Genomic DNA, 20,803 nt, shown 5'->3' on the forward strand with positions numbered 1-20,803 from the left:
GCAGAAAACCTCATCACATTTAAAAAGTACTTAGATATGCACTTGGGGTGCTGTAATCTGCAAGGCTATGGACCAAGTGCTGGAAAACAGCATTAGGCTGGGTGGCTCATTTTCCGCCAAAAGCGGACACGATGGGCCAAATGGCCTCCTTCTGTGCTGTAAATTTTCCAAGATTCAATGATTCTACATCCCTTTACTCTATACCCCCTCCCCTCCCACCAACCTCTTGTTCAATGTTGACATTGGCCCTTTTTCAATCACTAACTCCCCTTGCGCATTCCACAGCCCCTGGGTGGTCGACCTAAGACGGACCGAACGACTTGTCTCGTCCCTAATTCTCTTCTGGTACAAAATGTCATGATGTGGTACAAAATGTAGCAGTAAACTAATTAAGCTGTGCTAAATAATGCGGGTGATTGCGGACCAAATGAATGTCCTTTGAAAACCTGTAAAAGTGATGACGCAGCGCTGATGTTGACGGATATGAAAGCCAGTGGCCACTTCCTTCTCACAGCGCCGCTGGTGTAGTGGTATCATGCAAGATTCCCATTCTTGCGACCCGGGTTCGATTCCCGGGCGGCGCATAGATTTTTGCTAAAGCTGCAATATTTTTGTCTTGGTAATTACATTGTTATTATTTTTAAATAATTGTGGCAAAATATTCGCTTTTGTAAATTTATGTTTGGAGTAAATGCTAGATTTTTTTTTCAAACAGGCACTGGGATACCCACAAGAAGGGATCGAAGATTGGAGCCGGACAAAACAGAGGTGAGAAACGAGTGCACCGCCCTCACCAGGCGGCCATGGGAACTTCACTCAAAAGTCCTGGACTTGCAGGAAAAATGCTGTCATTCTCCCACAGAAATTCGACGTTTCTCTGTATACAACCAATGAAAATATGGAGACAAATTGTTTGCTACATTATTAGAAGCTTCCCCTCCCCCCATCTATCTGACTGGGATTTTACCTGCTTGGTGAGTTGTGAAGAAACACCATGACTTATTATCAATTTTCTGGTTGGTGAATATACCATCACCAACAACTTATATTTATATAGCATCTTTAACATAAAGAAGTATTCCAAGGCACCTTTCAGATATGTGTAAGGAAAATGGACGCAGAGCCAGTAAATGAAAGATTAGGAGGGATGACTTAAAACGTTTCAAGGGATGGGTTTTGAGAAGCTTTTTAAAAGAGAGGGAGGTGGAGGTGCAGAGACATTTTGGAAGGGAATTCTGGAAAGTAGGACCGAGGTGGCTGAAGGCTGTTGGTGGGACAAAGGGAAAAGGGAGGTACAAAAGGCCTGAGAGGAGCAGAGTGTCGGGTACAGGTGCAGGGTATATAGGGATAGATTGCAGAGATAGGTTGGGACTAGGCTGCAGGATGAATTAAAGACAAGGACGATGATTTCAATTTTAATATGTTGCAGGATAGGGAGCAAATGTAGATTAGCAAGAACGGAATAATGGGTGAGCAGAACTTAGTGCAGGACAAGGTGCCTGTGGCAACATTTTGGAAAAGTTGGAGTTAATGAAGATGGAGTAGTCAAGACTAGAGATAACAAATGCATGTATGAGAATTCAGCAGTGATGGGACTGAGGTATTGGTAAAGGTTGTCAATGTTTTTTTTATTCGTTCATGGGATGTGGGTGTCGCTGGCAAGGCCGGCAATTATTGCCCATCCCTAATTGCCCTTGAGAAGGTGATGGTGAGCCACCTTCTTGAACCACTGCAGTCCGTGTTCTCCCACAGTGCTGTTAGGAAGGGAGCTCCAGGATTTTGACCCAGCGACGACGAAGGAACGGCGATATATTTCCAAGTCGGATGATGTGTGACTTGGAGGGGAACGTGCAGGTGGTGTTGTTCCCATGTACCTGCTGCTCTTGTCCTTCTAGGTGGTAGAGGTCGTGGGTTTGGGAGGTGCTGTCGAAGAAGCCTTGGCAAGTTGCTGCAGTACATCCTGTGGATGGTACACACTGCAGCCACTGTGCGCCGGTGGTGAAGAGAGTGAATGTTTAGGGTGGTGGATGGGGTGCCAATCAAGCGGGCTGCTTTATCCTGGATGGTGTTGAGCTTCTTGAGTGTTGTTGGAGCTGCACTCATCCAGGCAAGTGGAGAGTATTCCATCACACTCCTGACTTGTGCCTTCTAAATGGTGGAAAGGCTTTGGGGAGTCAGGAGGTGAGTCACTCGCCACAGAATACCCAGCCTCTGACCTGCTCTTGTAGCCACAGTATTTATTTGGCTGATCCAGTTAAGTTTCTGGTCAATGGTGACCCCCAGGATGTTGATGGTGGGGGATTCGGTGATGGTAATGCCGTTAAATGTCAAGGGGAGGTGGTTCGACTCTCTCTTGTTGGAGATGGTCATTGCCTGGCATTTGTCTGGCGTGAATGTTACTTGTCACTTATCAGCCCAAGTCTGGATGTTGTCCAGGTCTTTCTGCATGCGGGCTCGGACTGCTTCATTATTTGAGGGGTTGCGAATAGAACTGAACACTGTGCAATCATCAGCGAACATCCCCATTTCTGACCTTATGATGGAGGGAAGGTCATCGATGAAGCAGCTGAAGATGGTTGGGCCTAGGACACTGCCCAATGTTGTAGGGATGGTGGAAATAAGCAGTCTCAATGATAGATGTGGGTCTAAAACTAAACTTAGGGGTAAAACAGGATGCCAAGGTTGTGAATGGTCTGGTTAAGTCTAACACAGAGGGCAAGGAGTGGGGAAAGAATTAGTTGCAAGAAAATTGAGTTTGTTGTGGGGGCTGAAGACAATGCCTTCCATCTTCTGGATGGTAAGCTGGAGGAATTATAACACACCTAAAACTAGAGGTTGGACAAGCAGTTTGACAGCACACAGACAGTTGAGGGAGTTGGTGGAGATATATTTGGGTTTCAGTGGCGTACATGTGGAAGCTGATTCCATACCTGTGGATGTTTTCACCGAAAGGTAGCAAGTGGAGGAGTGGGGACAAGGATAGATTCTTGGGGGACTCTAGAGGTGATGGTACCAATGGGAGAAGGCTGAGAAGCCATTGATGAAGATAAATTGACTACATTTGGATAGTAGGAATGGAACCATGCAAGGGCAGTTCCACAAAGCCTGGATGATGGAAGAGAGATGTTGGAGGAGGATGGTGGGTTAATTGTGTCAAATGCTGCAGAAGGATAAAGAGGGATAAGGCACCATGGTTACAATCACAGAGGATGTCATTCATGATTTGTTTAGGATTATTTTGGTGCTGTGAGTGGAAATTCTGAAGTCCATATTGATACATTACATTAACTTAAGCTGTTGTATCTTCAGTTTGCAATTTCAGTGAACTGTGAGAATGTATAAAATAAGAAAGGGCAGTTTATTCTTCCATTCTTTTGTTTAGATCCTCTTTTAGGATCAATACTAGCACATAAGAATCTCCAAATATATAGGAACAGGAAGAGCTCCTTTCTACTCTCCAGACATGCATCCAATTGTCATTTGAACCCATTGATACTGTTTGCTTCTGGTAACTTATTTCACAGCTCTATTGCCTTTTCACTACTCTATTACCCTCTAGTTCTTAAAAAAATCTACTTGCCATCTTTTGTACTTCTGACTTCCCGATTTTTAACTCTTCACCACAGTGAACAATTTGCCTGGATTAATTTTGTCCTTCTAATCCTCTAACACCACATTTTTCACCACTTGTTCCCTCCACCTTTGACAGCCACGACGCCCCCCCCTGGAATTTTCTACCATATCAGCTTCCTCCCTGCTTTAAAAAACCTCCTCAGAACCCTCCTTTTTGGCCATGCTTTTGGTTCCCATCCTTGCTTCTTCATTTTTCCCACTTTTTCCTCATGTGTCCATAGTAACCTTCTTATTGTAAATTGCTTTGAGATGTCTTCAGCATGTTAGGAGCACTATAGAAATGAAAGTTATTGTAATTTTGTCAATTCTTTGCATAATCTTGAAAATGTCAGTTAAAGCACCATTTGGCTTTTAGACAGCACTTCAATTAGCTGAGCAATACTGGGCTCATTGACACTTTAGATAGATGGGCGGTAAAGTGTTCAAAAGCTCGTATGCACTGATTAGCTGTAAATTTCATCCTTCACAGGAAATCAAAAATACCAAAGTATGGATGTTTAAGTAAATTATTACAAGTGCAAAGAAGGCCTGTATTAACGAATAAATTAATTTAAATATAAATTTCAATTCAAAGTACTTGAATTGTAGCTTACCCTTTGTTTTGATTTAAAAACTTAGAGGTTGGTTGCACACATAAATAAAAACGAATATTTTGGTTCTAATGCTATAGATCTACAGAATAGTTTTTTAAAATCCAGAAATTGCCATGTTAGTGAATTGGATGTAGAAATCTGTAACTCTGCTTAATTTCCATGAGACATGGAATAAGTATTTTGGAGACGATTCCCGGTTGACCAGGTTTCTGAGCTGGTAAAACTAACAAAATCCCCATTGAATGAACCCGTCAAACAGATAATTGGAGTAATTAACATTTCTTTTTGTTGCTGCTAAAATAAACGGGAAATAACAAAATTAGCAATGGCTTCTAAAAACAGAAAATAGCCCCACAGTTTTGTACTAAGACTCTGTAAAACAGCAGTACAAACTGTTTTTAGACACTTCAATATCTGAATACCACTTTTATAGAGAAAGTTGGTTAAATAATATTTTAAAGGAGTAAATACATTCTCGAAAATCTCTTGTTAAAACTAAGATGGTAACAATAAATGTGGTGCCAGATGTGATCGATACAGTAACCTTATTAAATTACAGCGTTCTTTATTCGCTCCTTGTCCATATAAACTTGATTGTGATCCCATGCACTTCAGTGTTGATACAGCGTTTAACTGAGGTCCCAGACATTCGCATTGCAGTTCCTTCACTAACACCAGAGGGCGGGGAAAATGTATATGTCTGAACAAACATTTTTTAAAAAAGATTAACACTCTGGTTTCTAAAAAAAATAACACTCTGGTTTCTAAAAAGATTAACACTCTGGTTTCTAAAAAGTGAAAATGTCCCCCATAGTTTTGTATTGAGACCCCAGGGGTAAAACAGCAGTAAAATCTGTTTTCAGACACATCAGTATCTTCAACAACAGCGAGTAAAACTGCTGAATACCACTTTTACAATGTATTGTAAAGGGATAAGGAAAATAGCTGAAAATCTCTCATTAAAACCAAGATAACAATAAAGGGTTTATTTCTGACCGGTGAGGCTCTGATTGTGTCGTCCCCGAGACGCTTAAAATCAGAAGGTTGATGCATACGTGAGGGGGAGAGGGAGAGGGCGGGGGCGGGGGGGGATTAGAGAGGGGTAAAGGCGGCTGGGTGGGGGGGGATTAACAGGTAGGTTCTCTGTCAGTCCAGGTGAGTGGAGACAGTGACGACATTGGTACGTGCCGACGTGTGACAGAGGCCACTGAGTCTGCGTGGCGTCCGCTCGCCGAGACCCGCTACCCGGCAACGGGGGAAAAGATACATTCGCTGTGAGCAGGAAGCGTGGCGCCGCTCGCTCACTGCCGATGGGACCAGCCCATTAAAAGTACAACAGCAAAAATCTCCCAAGAGTCGGTTGCTGCCCTGTTGGGGGGAAAAAAAGTTCAGATTAAAACGGTTTTGACATCCGCTGTCACCGCTTTGAATGACAATGTATGATCTGGACGCCGGCGGCGAAGTTTCCGAGTTTAACATTTACTCTGCTTCCAATCAGACCTGCCTGACTGGCGACTGCTCGGCACCACCGTGCGGTTCGTGTTACACCTGCACACTCGAATTGAGACTCGTCTCCGCCAGGCAATGGTTTCCCCGAACGGGGGATTTATCCAAACAGCAATTTTTAACAGGGCTGATCCGGAGGATTGGCAGTTTGGATCTCCTGCAGCAGGTCGACAGACTCCTGCAACCAACGTTAGGCAAAGATTTCACCCATTCCCGATCGCGTAGTAACCCGAGCCTTCCCGAGGATATGAGTACCCTGAGCTCTGATCGTGCGTTAAATAAGGTGGCTCTACGCAAATATATATTTGAAACTTGGGAGTGGTTTGCTAATAGCAGATACTGGACAAAAGCAAACTACATGCTGGGGTTGCTTCAGATGTGTGATGTCAAACTACTTCATGTCATTGGTAATCTGATCCGAACACTTCTACTCAGGAATAAAATCCCTGATTTCCGTGAAGCGAAAGGTGAGAAATAACGATCTCTGAAACCCTCACAGATTCATTGAAATGTGCAATATAACAGTGATCATTCATCACTTCCAAAGGCAGGGAAACAAAGGGCACCAGTTAGTCGCCATCTCCTTTCAGCATTGATGTAAAAGTTTATTGTGAATCAAAGCTGTAGTGAGCACACTCCAGAAACAAAATACATTTTTGGAGGTTTATTAATTTTACCAAATGTAACTTGTAAAATAGGTATCCATGTAGAGTTTGTGCTTCTATTAATCTCTCTTGTTTGTGTGTTTCTCGTTTTTCTCCGCTGTTTCTGTATTTCATTATTTCTGCTGCTCGGTTATAGTTTCTCATTTTCTGCTGTCCTGTCCCAGTGCCACCCCGTACATAACGGAATCTAATTTAGGTCACAGTTGAGGGATTGTGTGCAGTTCTGGGCACCCCATTATAGGAAAGATATGAGAGCCACATGAATGCGGTAGCAAATATTAACTAGCATGATTCTAGTTATGAAGAAAGGCTTAAAAAATTAGGACATTTTTACTGGAACGGAAAATTAAAGGGGGAGGGGAGAATCTAACAGGGTTTCAAAATGATGAAATGTTTTGAGATGGTAAATAGTGAATGATTGTTTCCATTGGTTGGCAAATCAGTAACAAAGGGACATAAAGCCATGATTATTAAGAAGAATTAAAAAATAAATTAGATTTTTTTTCATAGAGGGTTATTAAAACATGGAATGCTTTACCACAAGTGCCTATCAGAGCAGAAACTACATCATAATGTAAAAGGGAACTGGATAAATATTTGAAAAGAAAAAAATGGAAAAGGATACAGGGAAAGAGCAGAGTAATGGGACTAGAGTAGATAGTTCCAGTTGAAGACCAGCACAGATTCTGTGGACCTAATGATCTCTTACTATGTTGTTATTTCTATGATTCTATGCAAATGAAGTACAACACAAGCCTCCGCATAAACAAGTTTAGACATCTTGTTTCATTTACTTATCTTTCAACTCATGATGGTTGACCAAGTTGGTTCCAGGTTCTCAGTGTTCCTTTGTTTCAATACATTTTCTGTTTGTTTACTAAGAGCTCCTATCACCCTTTGTGCACAGATTACTCAATGTTTGTCATTCTACTTTAGTACAACAGTTGGTTGCTATGGTTTTGACATTAATCAAATTCTGATACTGGAAACTTCCATATGTGTGTCCACAGAGGTTTTGATTCAACGGTAAGGTTCACCACAATAAAACTCCAAGACCGTAAAACTATGTAAACTAATTAATCATGGAGGGATTTTGTGTAACCCCACAGTCTCTCTTTGTTAATGCAGCTTGACACACATAACAGGAGGCATGTAATTATAGTTCCATTCATTATAGTTGGTTTGTATTGTGTGCATGTATTCAGTATGGGGTTGGTTAGGTCAATGTGTTGTATGCTACACAATGCTAAATACCACAAATGCCAAGATGCTATACAGTTGTGACAAAATGTTGAAACAGAAAGGATACACTTAAAAACTCTCACTCCTTTTGGTGTGCCCGAGTGTAATACAAAATAGTTATGAAAGAGGTTGTTATGACAGTATTATTTTATAGATGTTCTGTATAAGTAAGGAAACGATAAGGAAACTATAAAATATACCCCTTACATGACAGGAATCGGTACAGTATCAGAGAATCTTATATGAGGGAATTTTGTGGACAATATATGAGAGGCTTGTAAAGGGATCAACTGTATTAGTTGTCGCCTTGACTGTGGATTGTTCAAATGAATGTCACCAAGACATAATTCTGATCCTCACACAGTCACTTCTTTAATAAGCATGCCCAATTATTGGCAAGTTTTTATCTCTTCTGATCTATTGCTCGGAATAAGATTCCAGTATAATATATATTTTGATTTATAACAGGGGCCTGCCTGTGTAGTAATGGGGAGGGATGCACATTTCCTGTGAAAGAATTTGGAAGTAAGGTTGCTAGATATTTTCAGAGATGGTGTTTTTCATTGGGTCCTTTAAAACAAATAGAGGATCATTTTCAACTTCGCTGCCTACCAAGCACAGACATCACACTCGAGATGCCATTCATTGGTACAGATGCAATGTCATCTTAAAATGCAGCATGCTTCTGAACATTTACTGACATAATTAAACTCTGATTGTCTTGAGTCTATGTTTATTTCACATCAATTAGACTTTGCAGCCGTAAAAGGACACAGATGCACCTTAGCAGAATAACAGGCAGGAATTTGCTGGAGCAGGGCATCTCGCGGCGTGCCCAGTTAGTCAGACTTTTTTCTGCACCCTTCAGCTCAAAAGTTTTTTGCCCTGGAAGAGTGAGCTGAAATGGTGTGGCGAGGGCAACTGGGCATCTGGGACCTTGGTGAATGACGGGACCAACAGTGTATCTCCTTAACCATTGAGATATAAGGATTGAGAAATAGTGGAAGGACTGAGGAGGAAGGTGAATTAGAGTGGGTGAATTCAGTGTCAAATCAGGTACAGAAAGAGAACTAAAGAGAGGGAAAGAAAGATTGTTTTAAGAGAGAGAGAAAAAAGAGAAAAAAGAGACAAAGGAAAAGTAAGAAAAAAATATGTAAAAAATTTAAATTTGACATTTTAAAGTTCTCCAACTACAATTCACTGACTGAAGGAATGAGACTCCACACTTGTAATTGTTCACTTTCTGGGCTGGAGAGGTTGATTGGCAGTCATTAACAATTATCACGTCGTCAAAAGTGTGCCACTTCCCCCCCCCTAAGCCACCAATCTAAACTTCCCCCTAAGGTTACCCCCTGCCCTAGCCCTGAACTCACATCTTTCTCTAGTTACTTTCCTATCTCCCCTCATGCCCTCTTCGAGCTCATCTTGACCATAAGACCCACCTCCTGCTCCCTCGACCCTATTCCCACCATACTGCTGACTACCCAACTTCCCTTCCTGGCCCCCATGTTAGCTGATATTGTTAATGGTTCCGTCTCCTCAGATACTCTCCCCCTCTCCTTCAAATCTGTCGTCAACACCCCCCTCAAAAAACCCACTCTTGACCCCTCTGTCCTTGCAAACTACCGCCCCAACTCCAACCTCCTTTTCGTCTCCAAAGTCCTTGAACGTGTCGTTGCCTCCCAAATCCGTGCCCATCTTTCCTGGAACTCCATGTTTGAATCGCTCCAAATCAGGTTTTCACCCCTGCTACAGTATTGAAACAGCCCTTATCAAAGTCACAAGGGAGATCCTATGTGACTGACCATGGTAAACTATCACTCCTCCTCTTTCTCAACCTGTTTGCAGCCTTTGACACTGTTGACCACTCCTCCAACGCCTCTCCTCCATTGACCCAGTTGGGTGGGACTGCGCTCTCCTGGTTCCATTCTTAGCTATCCAGTCATAGCCAGAGAATCACCTGAAATGGCTTCTCTTCCCACTCCCACACTGTTACCTCTGGAGTCCCCCAAGGATCTATCCTTGCCCCCCTCCTATTTCTCAGCTACATGCTGCCCCTCGGTGACATCATCCGAAAACTCAAGGTCACATGTATGCTGATGACACCCAGCTCTACCTCACCACCACCTCTCTTGCCCCTCCACTATCATTTGTCACACTGCTTGTCCGACTGGATGAGCAAAAATTTCCTCCAACTAAATATTGGGAAGACCGAAGCCATTGTCTTTGGTCCCTGCTGCAAACTCCGTTTCCTAGCCATCGACTCCATCCCTCTCCCTGGCCACTGTCTGAGGCTGAACCAGACCGTTTGCAACTTTGGCATCCTATTTGACCCTGAGATGATGACACATATCCGCTCCATCACCAGGACCGCCTACTTCCGCATTCATAACATTGCCCGTCTCTGGCCTTGCCTCAGCTCATCTGCTGCTGAAACCCTCATCCATGTCTTTGTTACCTCTAGACTCAACTATTCCAGTGCTCTCCTGGCTGGCCTCCCATCTTCCCACCATAAACTTAAGCTCATCCAAAACTCTGTTGCCCATCTCCTAACTTGCACCAAGTCCGGTTCTCATCACCCCTGTGCTTGCTGACCTACATTGGCTCCTGGTCCGGGAACGCTTAATTTTAAAAGTCTCATCCTTGTTTTCAAATCCCTCCATGGCCTCGCCCTTCCCTATCTCTGTAACTTCCTCCAGCCCTACAACCCTCTGAAATCTCTGCACTCCTCCAATTCTTGCCTCTTGCGCATTCCCAATTTTAATCGCTCCACCATTGGTGGCCGTGCCTTCAGCTGCCTAAGCCCCAAGCTCTGGAATTCCTTCCCTAAACCTCTCCGCCTTTCTACCTCTCTCTCCTCCATTAAGACACTCCTTAAAACCCACCTCTTGGTCACCTGTCCTTATGTGGCTGAGTGTCAAATTTTGTTTGATAACGTTCCTGTGAAGCCCCTTGGGATGTTTTACTATGTTAAAGGTGCTATATAAATGCAAGTTGTTGTTGTTGTGTTCAATTCTGAGCACCAGACTTTAGAAAGGATGTCAAGGCCTTGGAGACGATGCAGAGGAGATTTACTAGAATGGTACCAGGGATGATGGACTTCAGTTATGTGTAGAGACAGGAGAAGCTGGAGCTGTTCTCCTTAAAGCAGAGAAGGTTAAGAGAAGATTTGATAGAGGTGTTCAAAATCCTGAACAGTTTTGATACAGTAAATAGGAGAAACTGTTTCTAATGGCAGAGGGGTCAGTAACCAGAGGAGAAAGATTTAAGGTGATTGGCAAAAGAACCAGAGGCAATATGAGGAAAGATTTTTACGCAGTGAGTTGTTATGATCTGGAATGCATTTCCTGAAAGGGTGGTGGAAGCAGATTCAGTAATAACTTTCAAAAGTGAATTGGATAAATACTTGAAGGGAAAAAATTCACAGGGCTATGGGGAAAGAGCAAGGGAGTGGGACGAATGGAATAGCTCTTTCAAAGAGCCGCACAGGCATGATAAGCCGAATGGCCTCCTTTTGTGCTGTACCATACTATGACACTATGATAATTCTGTCTGTTTGCTCCTGCATCTATTCAATTGAATTCAACCTGTGCTTGTTTTCATGTGTCCTTACTGAGTGAGTCTGGGAGGAAGCTGGGAGATAAAATACCTGTTCCAAATGACTAAAAAAATGCATTGCTCGTTTGGTTTGGCATATGCATTTTTATTCATTACTATAGTCCTTGCAGGAATAAGAATGTTTCTTGAGCAGAGGAAAAGAGTGCTGAAGTTTCAGTATTTGTACTAGCATTTTGCCATCTTTTTCACGTGCTTGAGAGATATCCAGAAGTACAACTTTCATATCTATTCATTAATAAAATAGAGTATAATAAGAAGTAAACATATCTGGATGTTAGAACTTAGGCAAACCAAACAAAAATCTTATCTTGCAGTAAATTCTCTACAATTTCAGTGTCAGAATATATATTGCTTTACATGTAACACACACGATGCTTGATATATAGGCAGATATTGCAAGGCAGTGCTGCTAGCATGGAGCCTCATTACATGTGAATAAGGATGCAGAATTCTGACTACATTGTTGTAGCCCTATCTCTGACCTGCACTGGCAGCAAAGCCTTGCCGTTTCTGCTCTAAAATGTTAAATCAGTTTAAAACATCATTCTGACTTCATAAATATAATGCTTACTTTCTATTTTCATTAAAGCATAAGAGATATTTTAATGTAGAACCTAGAAAAGAAAACTATGCAGTGATAAAGATAAAGAATAATATGCAATGATAAAGATAAAGAACAGTAAATTTGGAAGATGCATTAAAACACATATTAAGTTAATATAGATCAATTGTTGCATCAGCATATGGACAGAAACTTTCCACAAAAGTGTGCAACGTTAATTAAAAGTATATCAATGTAAATACACCTGGGGTTCTGCAATCCTATAAGAGCCAGTACTAATATTGATATTACAATGACCTACTGAGTACTTGACATTACATCCTATTCAAGGCATAAATGTCGGTCTTAACAATACATAACTCATTTCAAACAAATCATTGTTTAACAATTATCTGGACAGAATTTTTTTTTATTCATTCATGGGATGTGGGCGTTGCTGGCAAGGCCAGCATTTATTGCCTATCCCTAATTGTCCTTGAGAATGTGGTGGTGAGCTGCCTTCTTGAACCACTGCAGTCCGTGTGGTGAAGGTACTCCCACAGTGCTGTTAGGAAGGGAATTCCAGGTTTTGACCCAGCGACGATGAAGGACGGCGATGTATTTCCAAGTCAGGATGGTGTATGACTTGGAGGGGAACGTGCAGGTGGTGGTGTTCCCATGTACTTGCTGCCCTTGTCCTTCTAGGTGGTAGAGGTCGTGGGTTTGGGAGGTGCTGTTGAAGAAGCCTTGGCGAGTTGCTGCAGTGCATCTTGTAGATGGTACACACTGCAGCCACAGTGCGCCGGTGGTGGAGGGAGTGAATATTTAAGGTGGTGGATGGGGTGCCAATCAAGCAGGCTGCTTTGTCCTGGATGGTGTCGAGCTTCTTGAGTGTTGTTGGAGCTGCACTCATCCAGGCAAGTGGAGAGTATTCCATCACACTCCTGACTTGTGACTTGTAGATGGTGGAAAGGCTTTGGGGAGTCACGAGGTGAGTCAATTGCCGCAGAATGCTCAGTCTCTGACCTGCTCTTGTAGTTGCAGTATTTATGTGGCTGGTCCAGTTAAGTTTCTGGTCAGTGGTGACCCCCAGGATATTTTTGGTGGGGGATTCGGTGATGGTAATGCCATTGAATGTCAAGGGGAGTTGGTTAGACTCTCTCTTGTTGGAGATGGTCATTGCCTGGCACTTGTCTGGTGCAAATGTTACTTGCCATTTATCAGCCCAAGCCTGGATGTTGTCCAGGTCTTGCTGCATGCGGGCATGGACTGCTTCATTATCTGAGGGGTTGCGAATGGAACTGAACACTGTGCAATCATCTTATTTTATGATGGAGGGAAGGTCATTGATGAAGCAGCTGAAGATGGTTGGGCCTAGGACACTGCCCTGAGGATCTCCTGCAGGGATGTCCTGGCGCTGAGATAATTGGCCTCCAACAACCACTTCCATCTTCCTTTGTGCTAGGTATGACTCCAGCCACTTGAGAGTTTTCTCCCTGATTCCCATTGACTTCAATTTTACTAGGGCTCCTTGATGCCACACTTGGTCAAATGCTGTCTTGATGTCAAAAGCAGTCACTCTCACCTCAACTCTGGAATTCAGCTCTTTTGTCCATGTTTGGACCAAGGCTGTAATGAGGTCTGGAGCCAAGTGGTCCTGGTGGAACCCAAACTTAGCATCGGTGTGCATCCACGTGCGTGTTTCAATGGCTGCAGGAAATGAGTGAATAGAACTGGGGAACGAAAAAATTGTGAAATTGTGTGGTTTAGAGTAGCAGGCACAGGCCAGTGATACCACATATTTATTGGTGCCGATTAACTCTATTTTTAAAATTAGTTTAAGCATTAGAAAATTAGAGGATTTTTTTGAATAATTAAATGAAGCAATTCATTGCCTACAGAAATAACTATTTCTGCAATGTTACCACAAGGCATCTCCTTCTTTTGCAATTTCTGCTGTCAAATTACAAGTTAACCTATGCCCTGAATCCTTGAGTACAGTAATTACTGCAGTGTCGGATGACTGTTTAATACTAAATCCTGAATTTGCTTACTGCCTAGCAACAAGCTGCATAGTCACAAGTTTGTCATGTCCAATTCTAAAGCAGAGTATCAAATTCCAATTATCTTCTTATTTTGGAACGGCTGGTCAGTCACTGGCTCTCTTTTATAGATAGCTTAAATAAAAACAAGGCTGTCCAAAAAATTAAACCACTTACCCCAATCTATATGCAAGGCTTCCCTTACAAATTGTTCTAGAAAAGTCTATTAAACATAGAGATCCTCTAGGATCTACAGCATGTCATTAATAATTTTCTATCGTACTAGTGGAGCACCAATATGCCACTTATGGGAACAAGGCTGTGGGTATGAGTCTCGTGCGGTTGGATGTGAGGGGGTGGTGGGGGTGGGTGGGGTGGGGGGAGATGGAAAACAGTAGGCTGGGACCGAGGCTCCAGAGTGAAGCTGAGCCTCAAGTTGAGATCTTGGGGGGCTTAGAGTGAAGAGACAGAACATCACTGGGTATATCTGCATGTATGGACAAACCTTGAATGTAGTAATTAGAAAGAAAGAACTTGGCATTCATAGTGCCTTTCATGTCCTCAGGACGTGCCAAAGTGCTTTACAACCAATGAAGTACTTTTGAAGTGTAGTCGTTATTGTAATGTAGGGAAATGCGACAGTCAATTTGTGCACAGCAAGGTCTCACAAACAGCAATAAAATAAATGACAAGATCATCCGTTTTTTTAGGTGATGGTTGAAAAATAAATGTTGGTCAGGACAACAGGGGAACTCCCCTGCTCTTCTTCAAATAGTGCCATGGGACCTTTTATGTCCACCTGAGTGAGCAGACAAGGCCTCGGTTTAAGGTCCATATTCATATTCTGTATAAAAAGTCAATATTGTCTGAAAGAAAAGAAATTGAAGTATTTTCAGTTCATCATTATTGTATTAATCCCTGTTAATGGAATTACACACAGTAAAACACTATATAATGACACTGGTCTAGATAACTGACAGTAGAAATTTCAATGAAAATTAAATCAGTTTCAGATGAGGGGAAAACAAAGCAATTCCTGGACTCGGATTTTAAGAAGATAGAAGAGTTGTCAAGGAGATATTAAGAGCAGAAACTTCCATTATCCGCATTGCGATTGTGTAATTCGACAGTGCTGTTGTGTTTGCTGTAAATTAACAAAAATAATCCTTGAGCAGTTAATGATTAGAGTCCTTGTATGAGGACCGTTAACATTTATCTGTTGATTTCTCACATTGGTCATGAGAGGAAGTACTCAAAGTGGTGTATAAGATTCTACAGTTTGCTGGGGACTAATTTGATGGGTTTGAATTAGATGAAATTGGAGTTTTTTCGTCAGATCAGAAAATACGACAGGCGTAGTTAACAGTTTTTAAATCTCAGCAGCTGAAGGTAAAATCTTGTGTCACTATGGTAATTATAGAAAAAAGTATTGCTGTTGAGTAGCCTGAAAAAGTAAAGCTCAGACACTATAAATATATAATTGTAGATGATATTTTAAGACTTCTTTAGACCGTAAGCACAAAAGACTAAAGCTTAGAAATCACTGTTTGCAATATTGTGTTCATATAACATTCCCATGTCAGCTATTTTGATGGAGATTAATGCCTTGGTTAAAATATTGGACAGAGGAATGTCATATGAATGTGTTAAGCATCTGCTAATATCACAAACAGTGATTTCTAGGCTTAGAATTTTAAAAATATAAGCTGTTCTATCATGGAATGGTTTTGTATTATTGTTGAGATGTGCCAGTTTAGAAGTATTTGAAATATAAAAGCAAATGAATGCCACAATAGAATGTGTAGTCACAGTCAGAGAGTATTGTGCTATAAGTTCTGAAACCTTTGATGTCACAGACTTACTTTTATGTTTCTTTATATTTGTCACGGTTAGAAATGAGAACTGAAGAGCATTCCAATTAAATCACTCGTACATCTTTAACACTGGAACTTGAGAGCTATGCAAATCAAAAAGTAAAATATTAAAAACAATCTTTTAAGAAAAAAATAATATGTTCCAGATAAGGCCAAGACATAAATATTTATATGATCATATTTTAGAATTAAAAAAGTAGAAAAGTTATGTTGCAGATAATGGTAGATGTTGAAGCATCAGTCAACTGCAATAAACCTCTGCCCTAAAACAAGGATTAAAATGGTTGGAACCAGTGTTTTGTAGGACCTGTTATTGTAATTAAACACACTCATAGTGTACTGGGATAATACGTTTTGAAATGACAGTTCTGCATAGCGTCAAGTCATTTGTCCATGTTAAGTACACTTAATTTTAGTAATTCACACATATGCAATTATAGCAAGTCTTACAAACATAATTACTGAAGGAAAGATGCCATCCCTTCAAAGATCTTTAACTGGTTTCTATTCTCTGCACCAGCTCATGACTCAGTTTAGTAACCCCTGATTTCAGACTCTCCAGTAAGACCAGAGTACTCAGATGTCACACACCAACAATAACATGGGTAGTGTAGTTACAGCACAAGCAGGTGGCAGAACATTTTAGAAATATAACTTAAGTAATTCTTTAGGATTATTTTTGTTTTTGCAGTGAACAAGAAAGTGACAGAGAGAAAGAGAGTAACAGAATAAAAGAGAACCTGAAAAGGTCAAGAAGCAAAAGGACACTTGGAGTTTAGTTTGAAATCTGTTGGGATGTCAGACTGTTCTATTGTGTAGTTTCCAACACTTTGAGCAATTCACAAACAACGTTTCACTAATTCTGTTAAATTTATAAATTGCAGTTAAAGCAAGTAGCTATTGTAGAAAAAAGTCTGTGTTCCGCTTTTATTTATGAATGGATGCTGCAGTGACATATTGAGGCATTAACCCCCAATGACTGCAGGTCACATATTCACAGAGCTAACATCTTGTTGCTGAGCTACTGAGTTTTGATAATTACAGACGAAATGCAAAAAAGACAAGTAGATAACAGCATCTTGGCACAAATTCTCCCAATTTACCAAATTACTTTTCAGAAGTTTCACAAAATGATTTGTTTTCTGTCAGATGTAACTATGAAAAAGTAAATCAAGGACAAGTTTGAGATTTGATTTCCATGTACTCAGTTTCCTAGATTTAATTACCTAGCATCAGTTTGTGGAATGTGGAATAATGGGTGTGCAGACTCATCCAGTTACCCATGTCATTATGGGGAGACCAAATCATGGTTCCTCTAAGCGTACCACATTAATTTTAAATAACTTGCTTTTAAGATATATATGGGCAGGTTACCACAGTCCACTTGATCATCACTCCCTGGCATACTGTGGCTGCAATGTCACTGGATCATAATCCTGGGATTCCCTACCTAATAGCACTGTGGGAGCACCTTCACTACACAGACTGCAGCGGTTCAAGACGAAGGCTCACTACCATCTTCTCAGAGCAACTAGGGGTGGGCAATAAATGCCAGCCTTGCCAGTGACACCCACATCCTGAAAATTAATAAAACAAATGACAGATTTCAACCTAATAGAGCCTAGAAGCAGAGGTGTATAAGGGAACCAAGTTTATGTAAGTAACATTTTAAACATGCTGCAAGATGGAATTCTACAATAAGTTTAATACTGTTAAGGGAAGGGGAAGGAAGATTGCTGTCTCACTTCACATTTTGAGGTATTACAGTCTTTTCAGTGAGGTAATGAGATGTGGTCTGCCACTATAATTGCCCGGTAATTATCTTCCAGGCATGTTGGAGCCAGGGCTGCTTCAGACCCATTCTCTGTAGGTCTTTAGATTTTTATCTGTGGTGAAAAATTGTGCATAATTAATTAGATTCACATAAGGAAACAGCAGAATAATCCAGGCTCTGGACAATTCACATACCAATGAAACCTCTTGTTCTTTCACGCAATTAAATCTAACATTTTTTCAATAAAATGTAAGGTTTTTGTTCAGTGTTTAGGGGAGGTACAGAGTAATGATTGTTTCCCTCAGAGATTAGATGTGGAGTTGAATTTATAACTGGTCTTTCACAAATTCTCTGATTTGCTTGCAGAATGGATCATTATAATAAACATTTTGAACATTCTAAGAAAGTTCCTAAATATCATAAGAAGTGCTGGCTTACAGCCTTATTATAATTACTGAGGCTGGTAAAATCCCTTTCAAACATTTTAGACCCTTTAATGTACCAGTCTTTAGGCTATTTTTCTTTTAATGAAAGTGGCAGTACTTTCTGTAGGTCTGTAATCTAGGGAACCACAATAGGCAGTGCCACCCACCCCCCCTCCCCCACCAACTTCGTGACGACACTGGCTGCTGTTCAGAAGCCTCCGGCTTGGTGATGTCACTCGGCCCCTGCCGGGACCACGGGGACCACGGGGAGTGCAGTCGGGAGGGGACCAGGGAGTCTGTAATTGGGATGGCTCAGGAATCGCGGGTGTTGGCAATGGGGGTTGGGGTTGGGGGTGTCGGCAATCGGGGAGCTCTGAAATCGGGGGCTCTGAAATCGGGGGGAGGTCTCTGAATGAGGGGCGGAAATGGGCGGTATCTGAAATCAGGAGGGTTCAAGAGTGGGGGAGAAGAGAGGGAGACTGGGGAATGAGGCTCGGGGGAAGGGGGAGACAGGTAAATGAGTGCTCAGGGGGAGACTGAGGAATGGGGGATCAGGAGAAGAAAGGGAGACGGGTATGGGGGCTCGGGGGAAGAGTTGGAATGGGGGCTCAGGAGGAGAGATGGAGACTTGGTAATGGGGGCTCGGAGAAGAGATGGAGATTGGGGGATGGGGGCAGATGGGGGATGGCGGCTCGGGGAGCGAGGAAGACTTGGGGGATTATGGGATTGGAGGTCAGAGAGAAGGTGATTAGGGGTTAGGGGATTGGGGCTCAAGTGGGGGAGAATGGCTTGGGGCTCAAGCGGGGAGTGGGGGGAATGGCTTGGGTGGGCATGGGGGCCAGCATTTCCCGCAGAGCCAGGAGCAGTAGTAGCAGCCATGTAGTGAGTGGGAAAGGCACTGAGAGAGGAGCAGCCAGTAAAGGGGTAAGTGAAACCTGGGGAGCTTACTGTGGGTAAATAGTGAAAGATTACTTCCACTGCTGGGGAATGGGGACTAGCGAATGGAAACCAAGGATTCTCACTGGAAGAAACAAGGAGGAAGGGAGGAGGAAAGTTCTTGAACTGAGTGCTATTAGTCCGTGGGATACTTCACCACCGGTGGTTATTGAGGTGGAGACTAACTTCATTTCAAAGGGAATGGCATATATATTTGAAAAGGAGGGAAAATAAAAAGATGTTTGTGGAGGTGGGGCGGGGAATGGGGTTAGAGGAGAGACCGCTAGCACCGGAGGTCGAATGGCCTCCTCCTGAACTGTAATTTCTATAATTCTATGAAAACCCTCCTTTATCGAGTCCAAGTTTAGGGAGTAGTTTAGAAATGTTGGTTTTGAGCTGAGTTTAGGACGATGTGCCCTGTGAGAAGTGCCCCAAACACTGAACCCACTGCCCTGTGTGCGATCTCTTGGTTTGATTCAGGTCAGTCTGTGCCGCCTGGTTTTAAAGTGTGAAGTCCAAATACAGATCGGTTCTGACTGAGGTTCCCAGTTCAGAGTTATCACCTTCACATGGAACCGGAGTCCAAACCGGAGTCCACGGTGATAGGGTGAGAGATGGGGTCTATTAATAGAGGCATCGACTGGGGAGCCTGACCGCACCTTGTGCAGTGCAGGGGGATTCTGGCTATGGTTTCAGGGTGAATATCAGTGGGTTATAGGATTACTACTAGTTACAGGTAGTATATCAGGACATTACACTTAATCAAAATGTAACTGGTAATAATATCAGTGAATTATTGTATTACTGTTGGTTATGAGGGGGATCTGAGTGTTACCACTTTACTATTAGTTATCAGTGAAATTTCAGGGAGTTACCATTAAATACTGGTGGAATCAAAGTTCCTTACACCTCTGGTTTTCCTTCTGCGAATCGTTCCCCCACCTTCGGATTCCCCTCTTCCTCAGCCTCAGTTTCCCCTTTCCCCTGCCTTTGGTTTCCTCTCTTCGCTTGTTGACGGGTGGCTCCTGGTTCTTGGAACTTGTTGCACAACAGCTGCTGGCCCAAAACCACAAGTAGAAATTCTCAACCATAGGGAACCCAACCGTTATAAGGTAAATGCAGTAACGTTTGTAGAAGTCATGTGATCAAACATCACATGATCCCCCAGATGTCATTTGGTCACAATGTCACGTGATCAAACCTCCAGGAATGTCTCGAACCAGAGTTGGCAACCCTAGTTGGGGTAGGGAGGGAGAAAAGAGAAACAAAATCAGAGGAAAAACTAATTTCAAGCAATCCACCCCATGTGTCACAAATGGTGCAGAGACCATTATGAAAGCAAAAGGTTCACATCTGGGCAATTTTCTTGAGATTATTTGAGAGTTAATACTGAAATATATCGACAGGGACATTAGCTCTTCTTTTACCTTTTCAAATTTATGTCAGATTTTCTTGAGCAATTTCTTTTAATGTTTAAATAATCAAAATTAAACAAGGTGTACACATTTGCAAAAAAAGACTTGCTGCAAAAAAATGATTGGAACCATCTTCCAGCCGTACACTTTCTTGGCAAGAAACTTCAAGTGGCATAGTGTAATAAATGTATTTGAAAAATAAATATTTGTCAGCTTATTTATTTGGTAAGATTACTGAATGAACTTTATGTTTCAGGTATGGATCATGATGACGACAACATCTCACTGAATGAATCGATTTACAGCTTTAAGACAGATGAACATCCAGAACTGCAGCAGCTGGCTGAGATCTGGCCTGAATATACAATTGTCTCCCCTGCTACAGCTCCAAATAGCTTGATCGTTCAACCAGCACAAGGTATCGGTGAGAAAGTTTGAATAGTGAGACCTGAAAAAAAAGAAAAATGGGTCCCAATTTATACGACGAGATTGGGTTTCACAGATCCACCAATATATTTTTCCTCATTCAAGAGTGAAGA

At 42.0% G+C, this 20,803-nt stretch overlaps 1 protein-coding gene and 1 non-coding gene across 3 annotated transcripts in view; both read left to right on the forward strand.

Moving 5' to 3' along the window:
* Positions 1 to 513: 513 nt before the first annotated feature.
* Positions 514 to 584, forward strand: trnag-ccc (transfer RNA glycine (anticodon CCC)). The gene has a single exon. It is a non-coding gene; the product is annotated as a tRNA-Gly (tRNA).
* A 4,843-nt stretch (positions 585 to 5,427) lies between these two features.
* The window catches only part of fbxw10 (F-box and WD repeat domain containing 10), a 53,125-nt gene continuing 37,749 nt past the window's right edge, over positions 5,428 to 20,803 (forward strand). Inside the window, exons 1-2 of one of the 2 annotated variants that reach the window (XM_068004275.1) lie at positions 5,428 to 6,199; positions 20,521 to 20,682. In XM_068004275.1, the coding sequence (XP_067860376.1) occupies positions 5,656 to 6,199; positions 20,521 to 20,682 (706 nt within the window). In that variant the 5' untranslated portion in view covers positions 5,428 to 5,655. The remainder of the gene's footprint in view (positions 6,200 to 20,520; positions 20,683 to 20,803) is intronic. The other variant, XM_068004274.1, reaches the window with a different exon arrangement.

Source organism: Heptranchias perlo, chromosome 23 (assembly GCF_035084215.1).
Source record: "Heptranchias perlo isolate sHepPer1 chromosome 23, sHepPer1.hap1, whole genome shotgun sequence".
In the NCBI taxonomy this organism is placed as follows: domain Eukaryota; kingdom Metazoa; phylum Chordata; class Chondrichthyes; order Hexanchiformes; family Hexanchidae; genus Heptranchias; species Heptranchias perlo.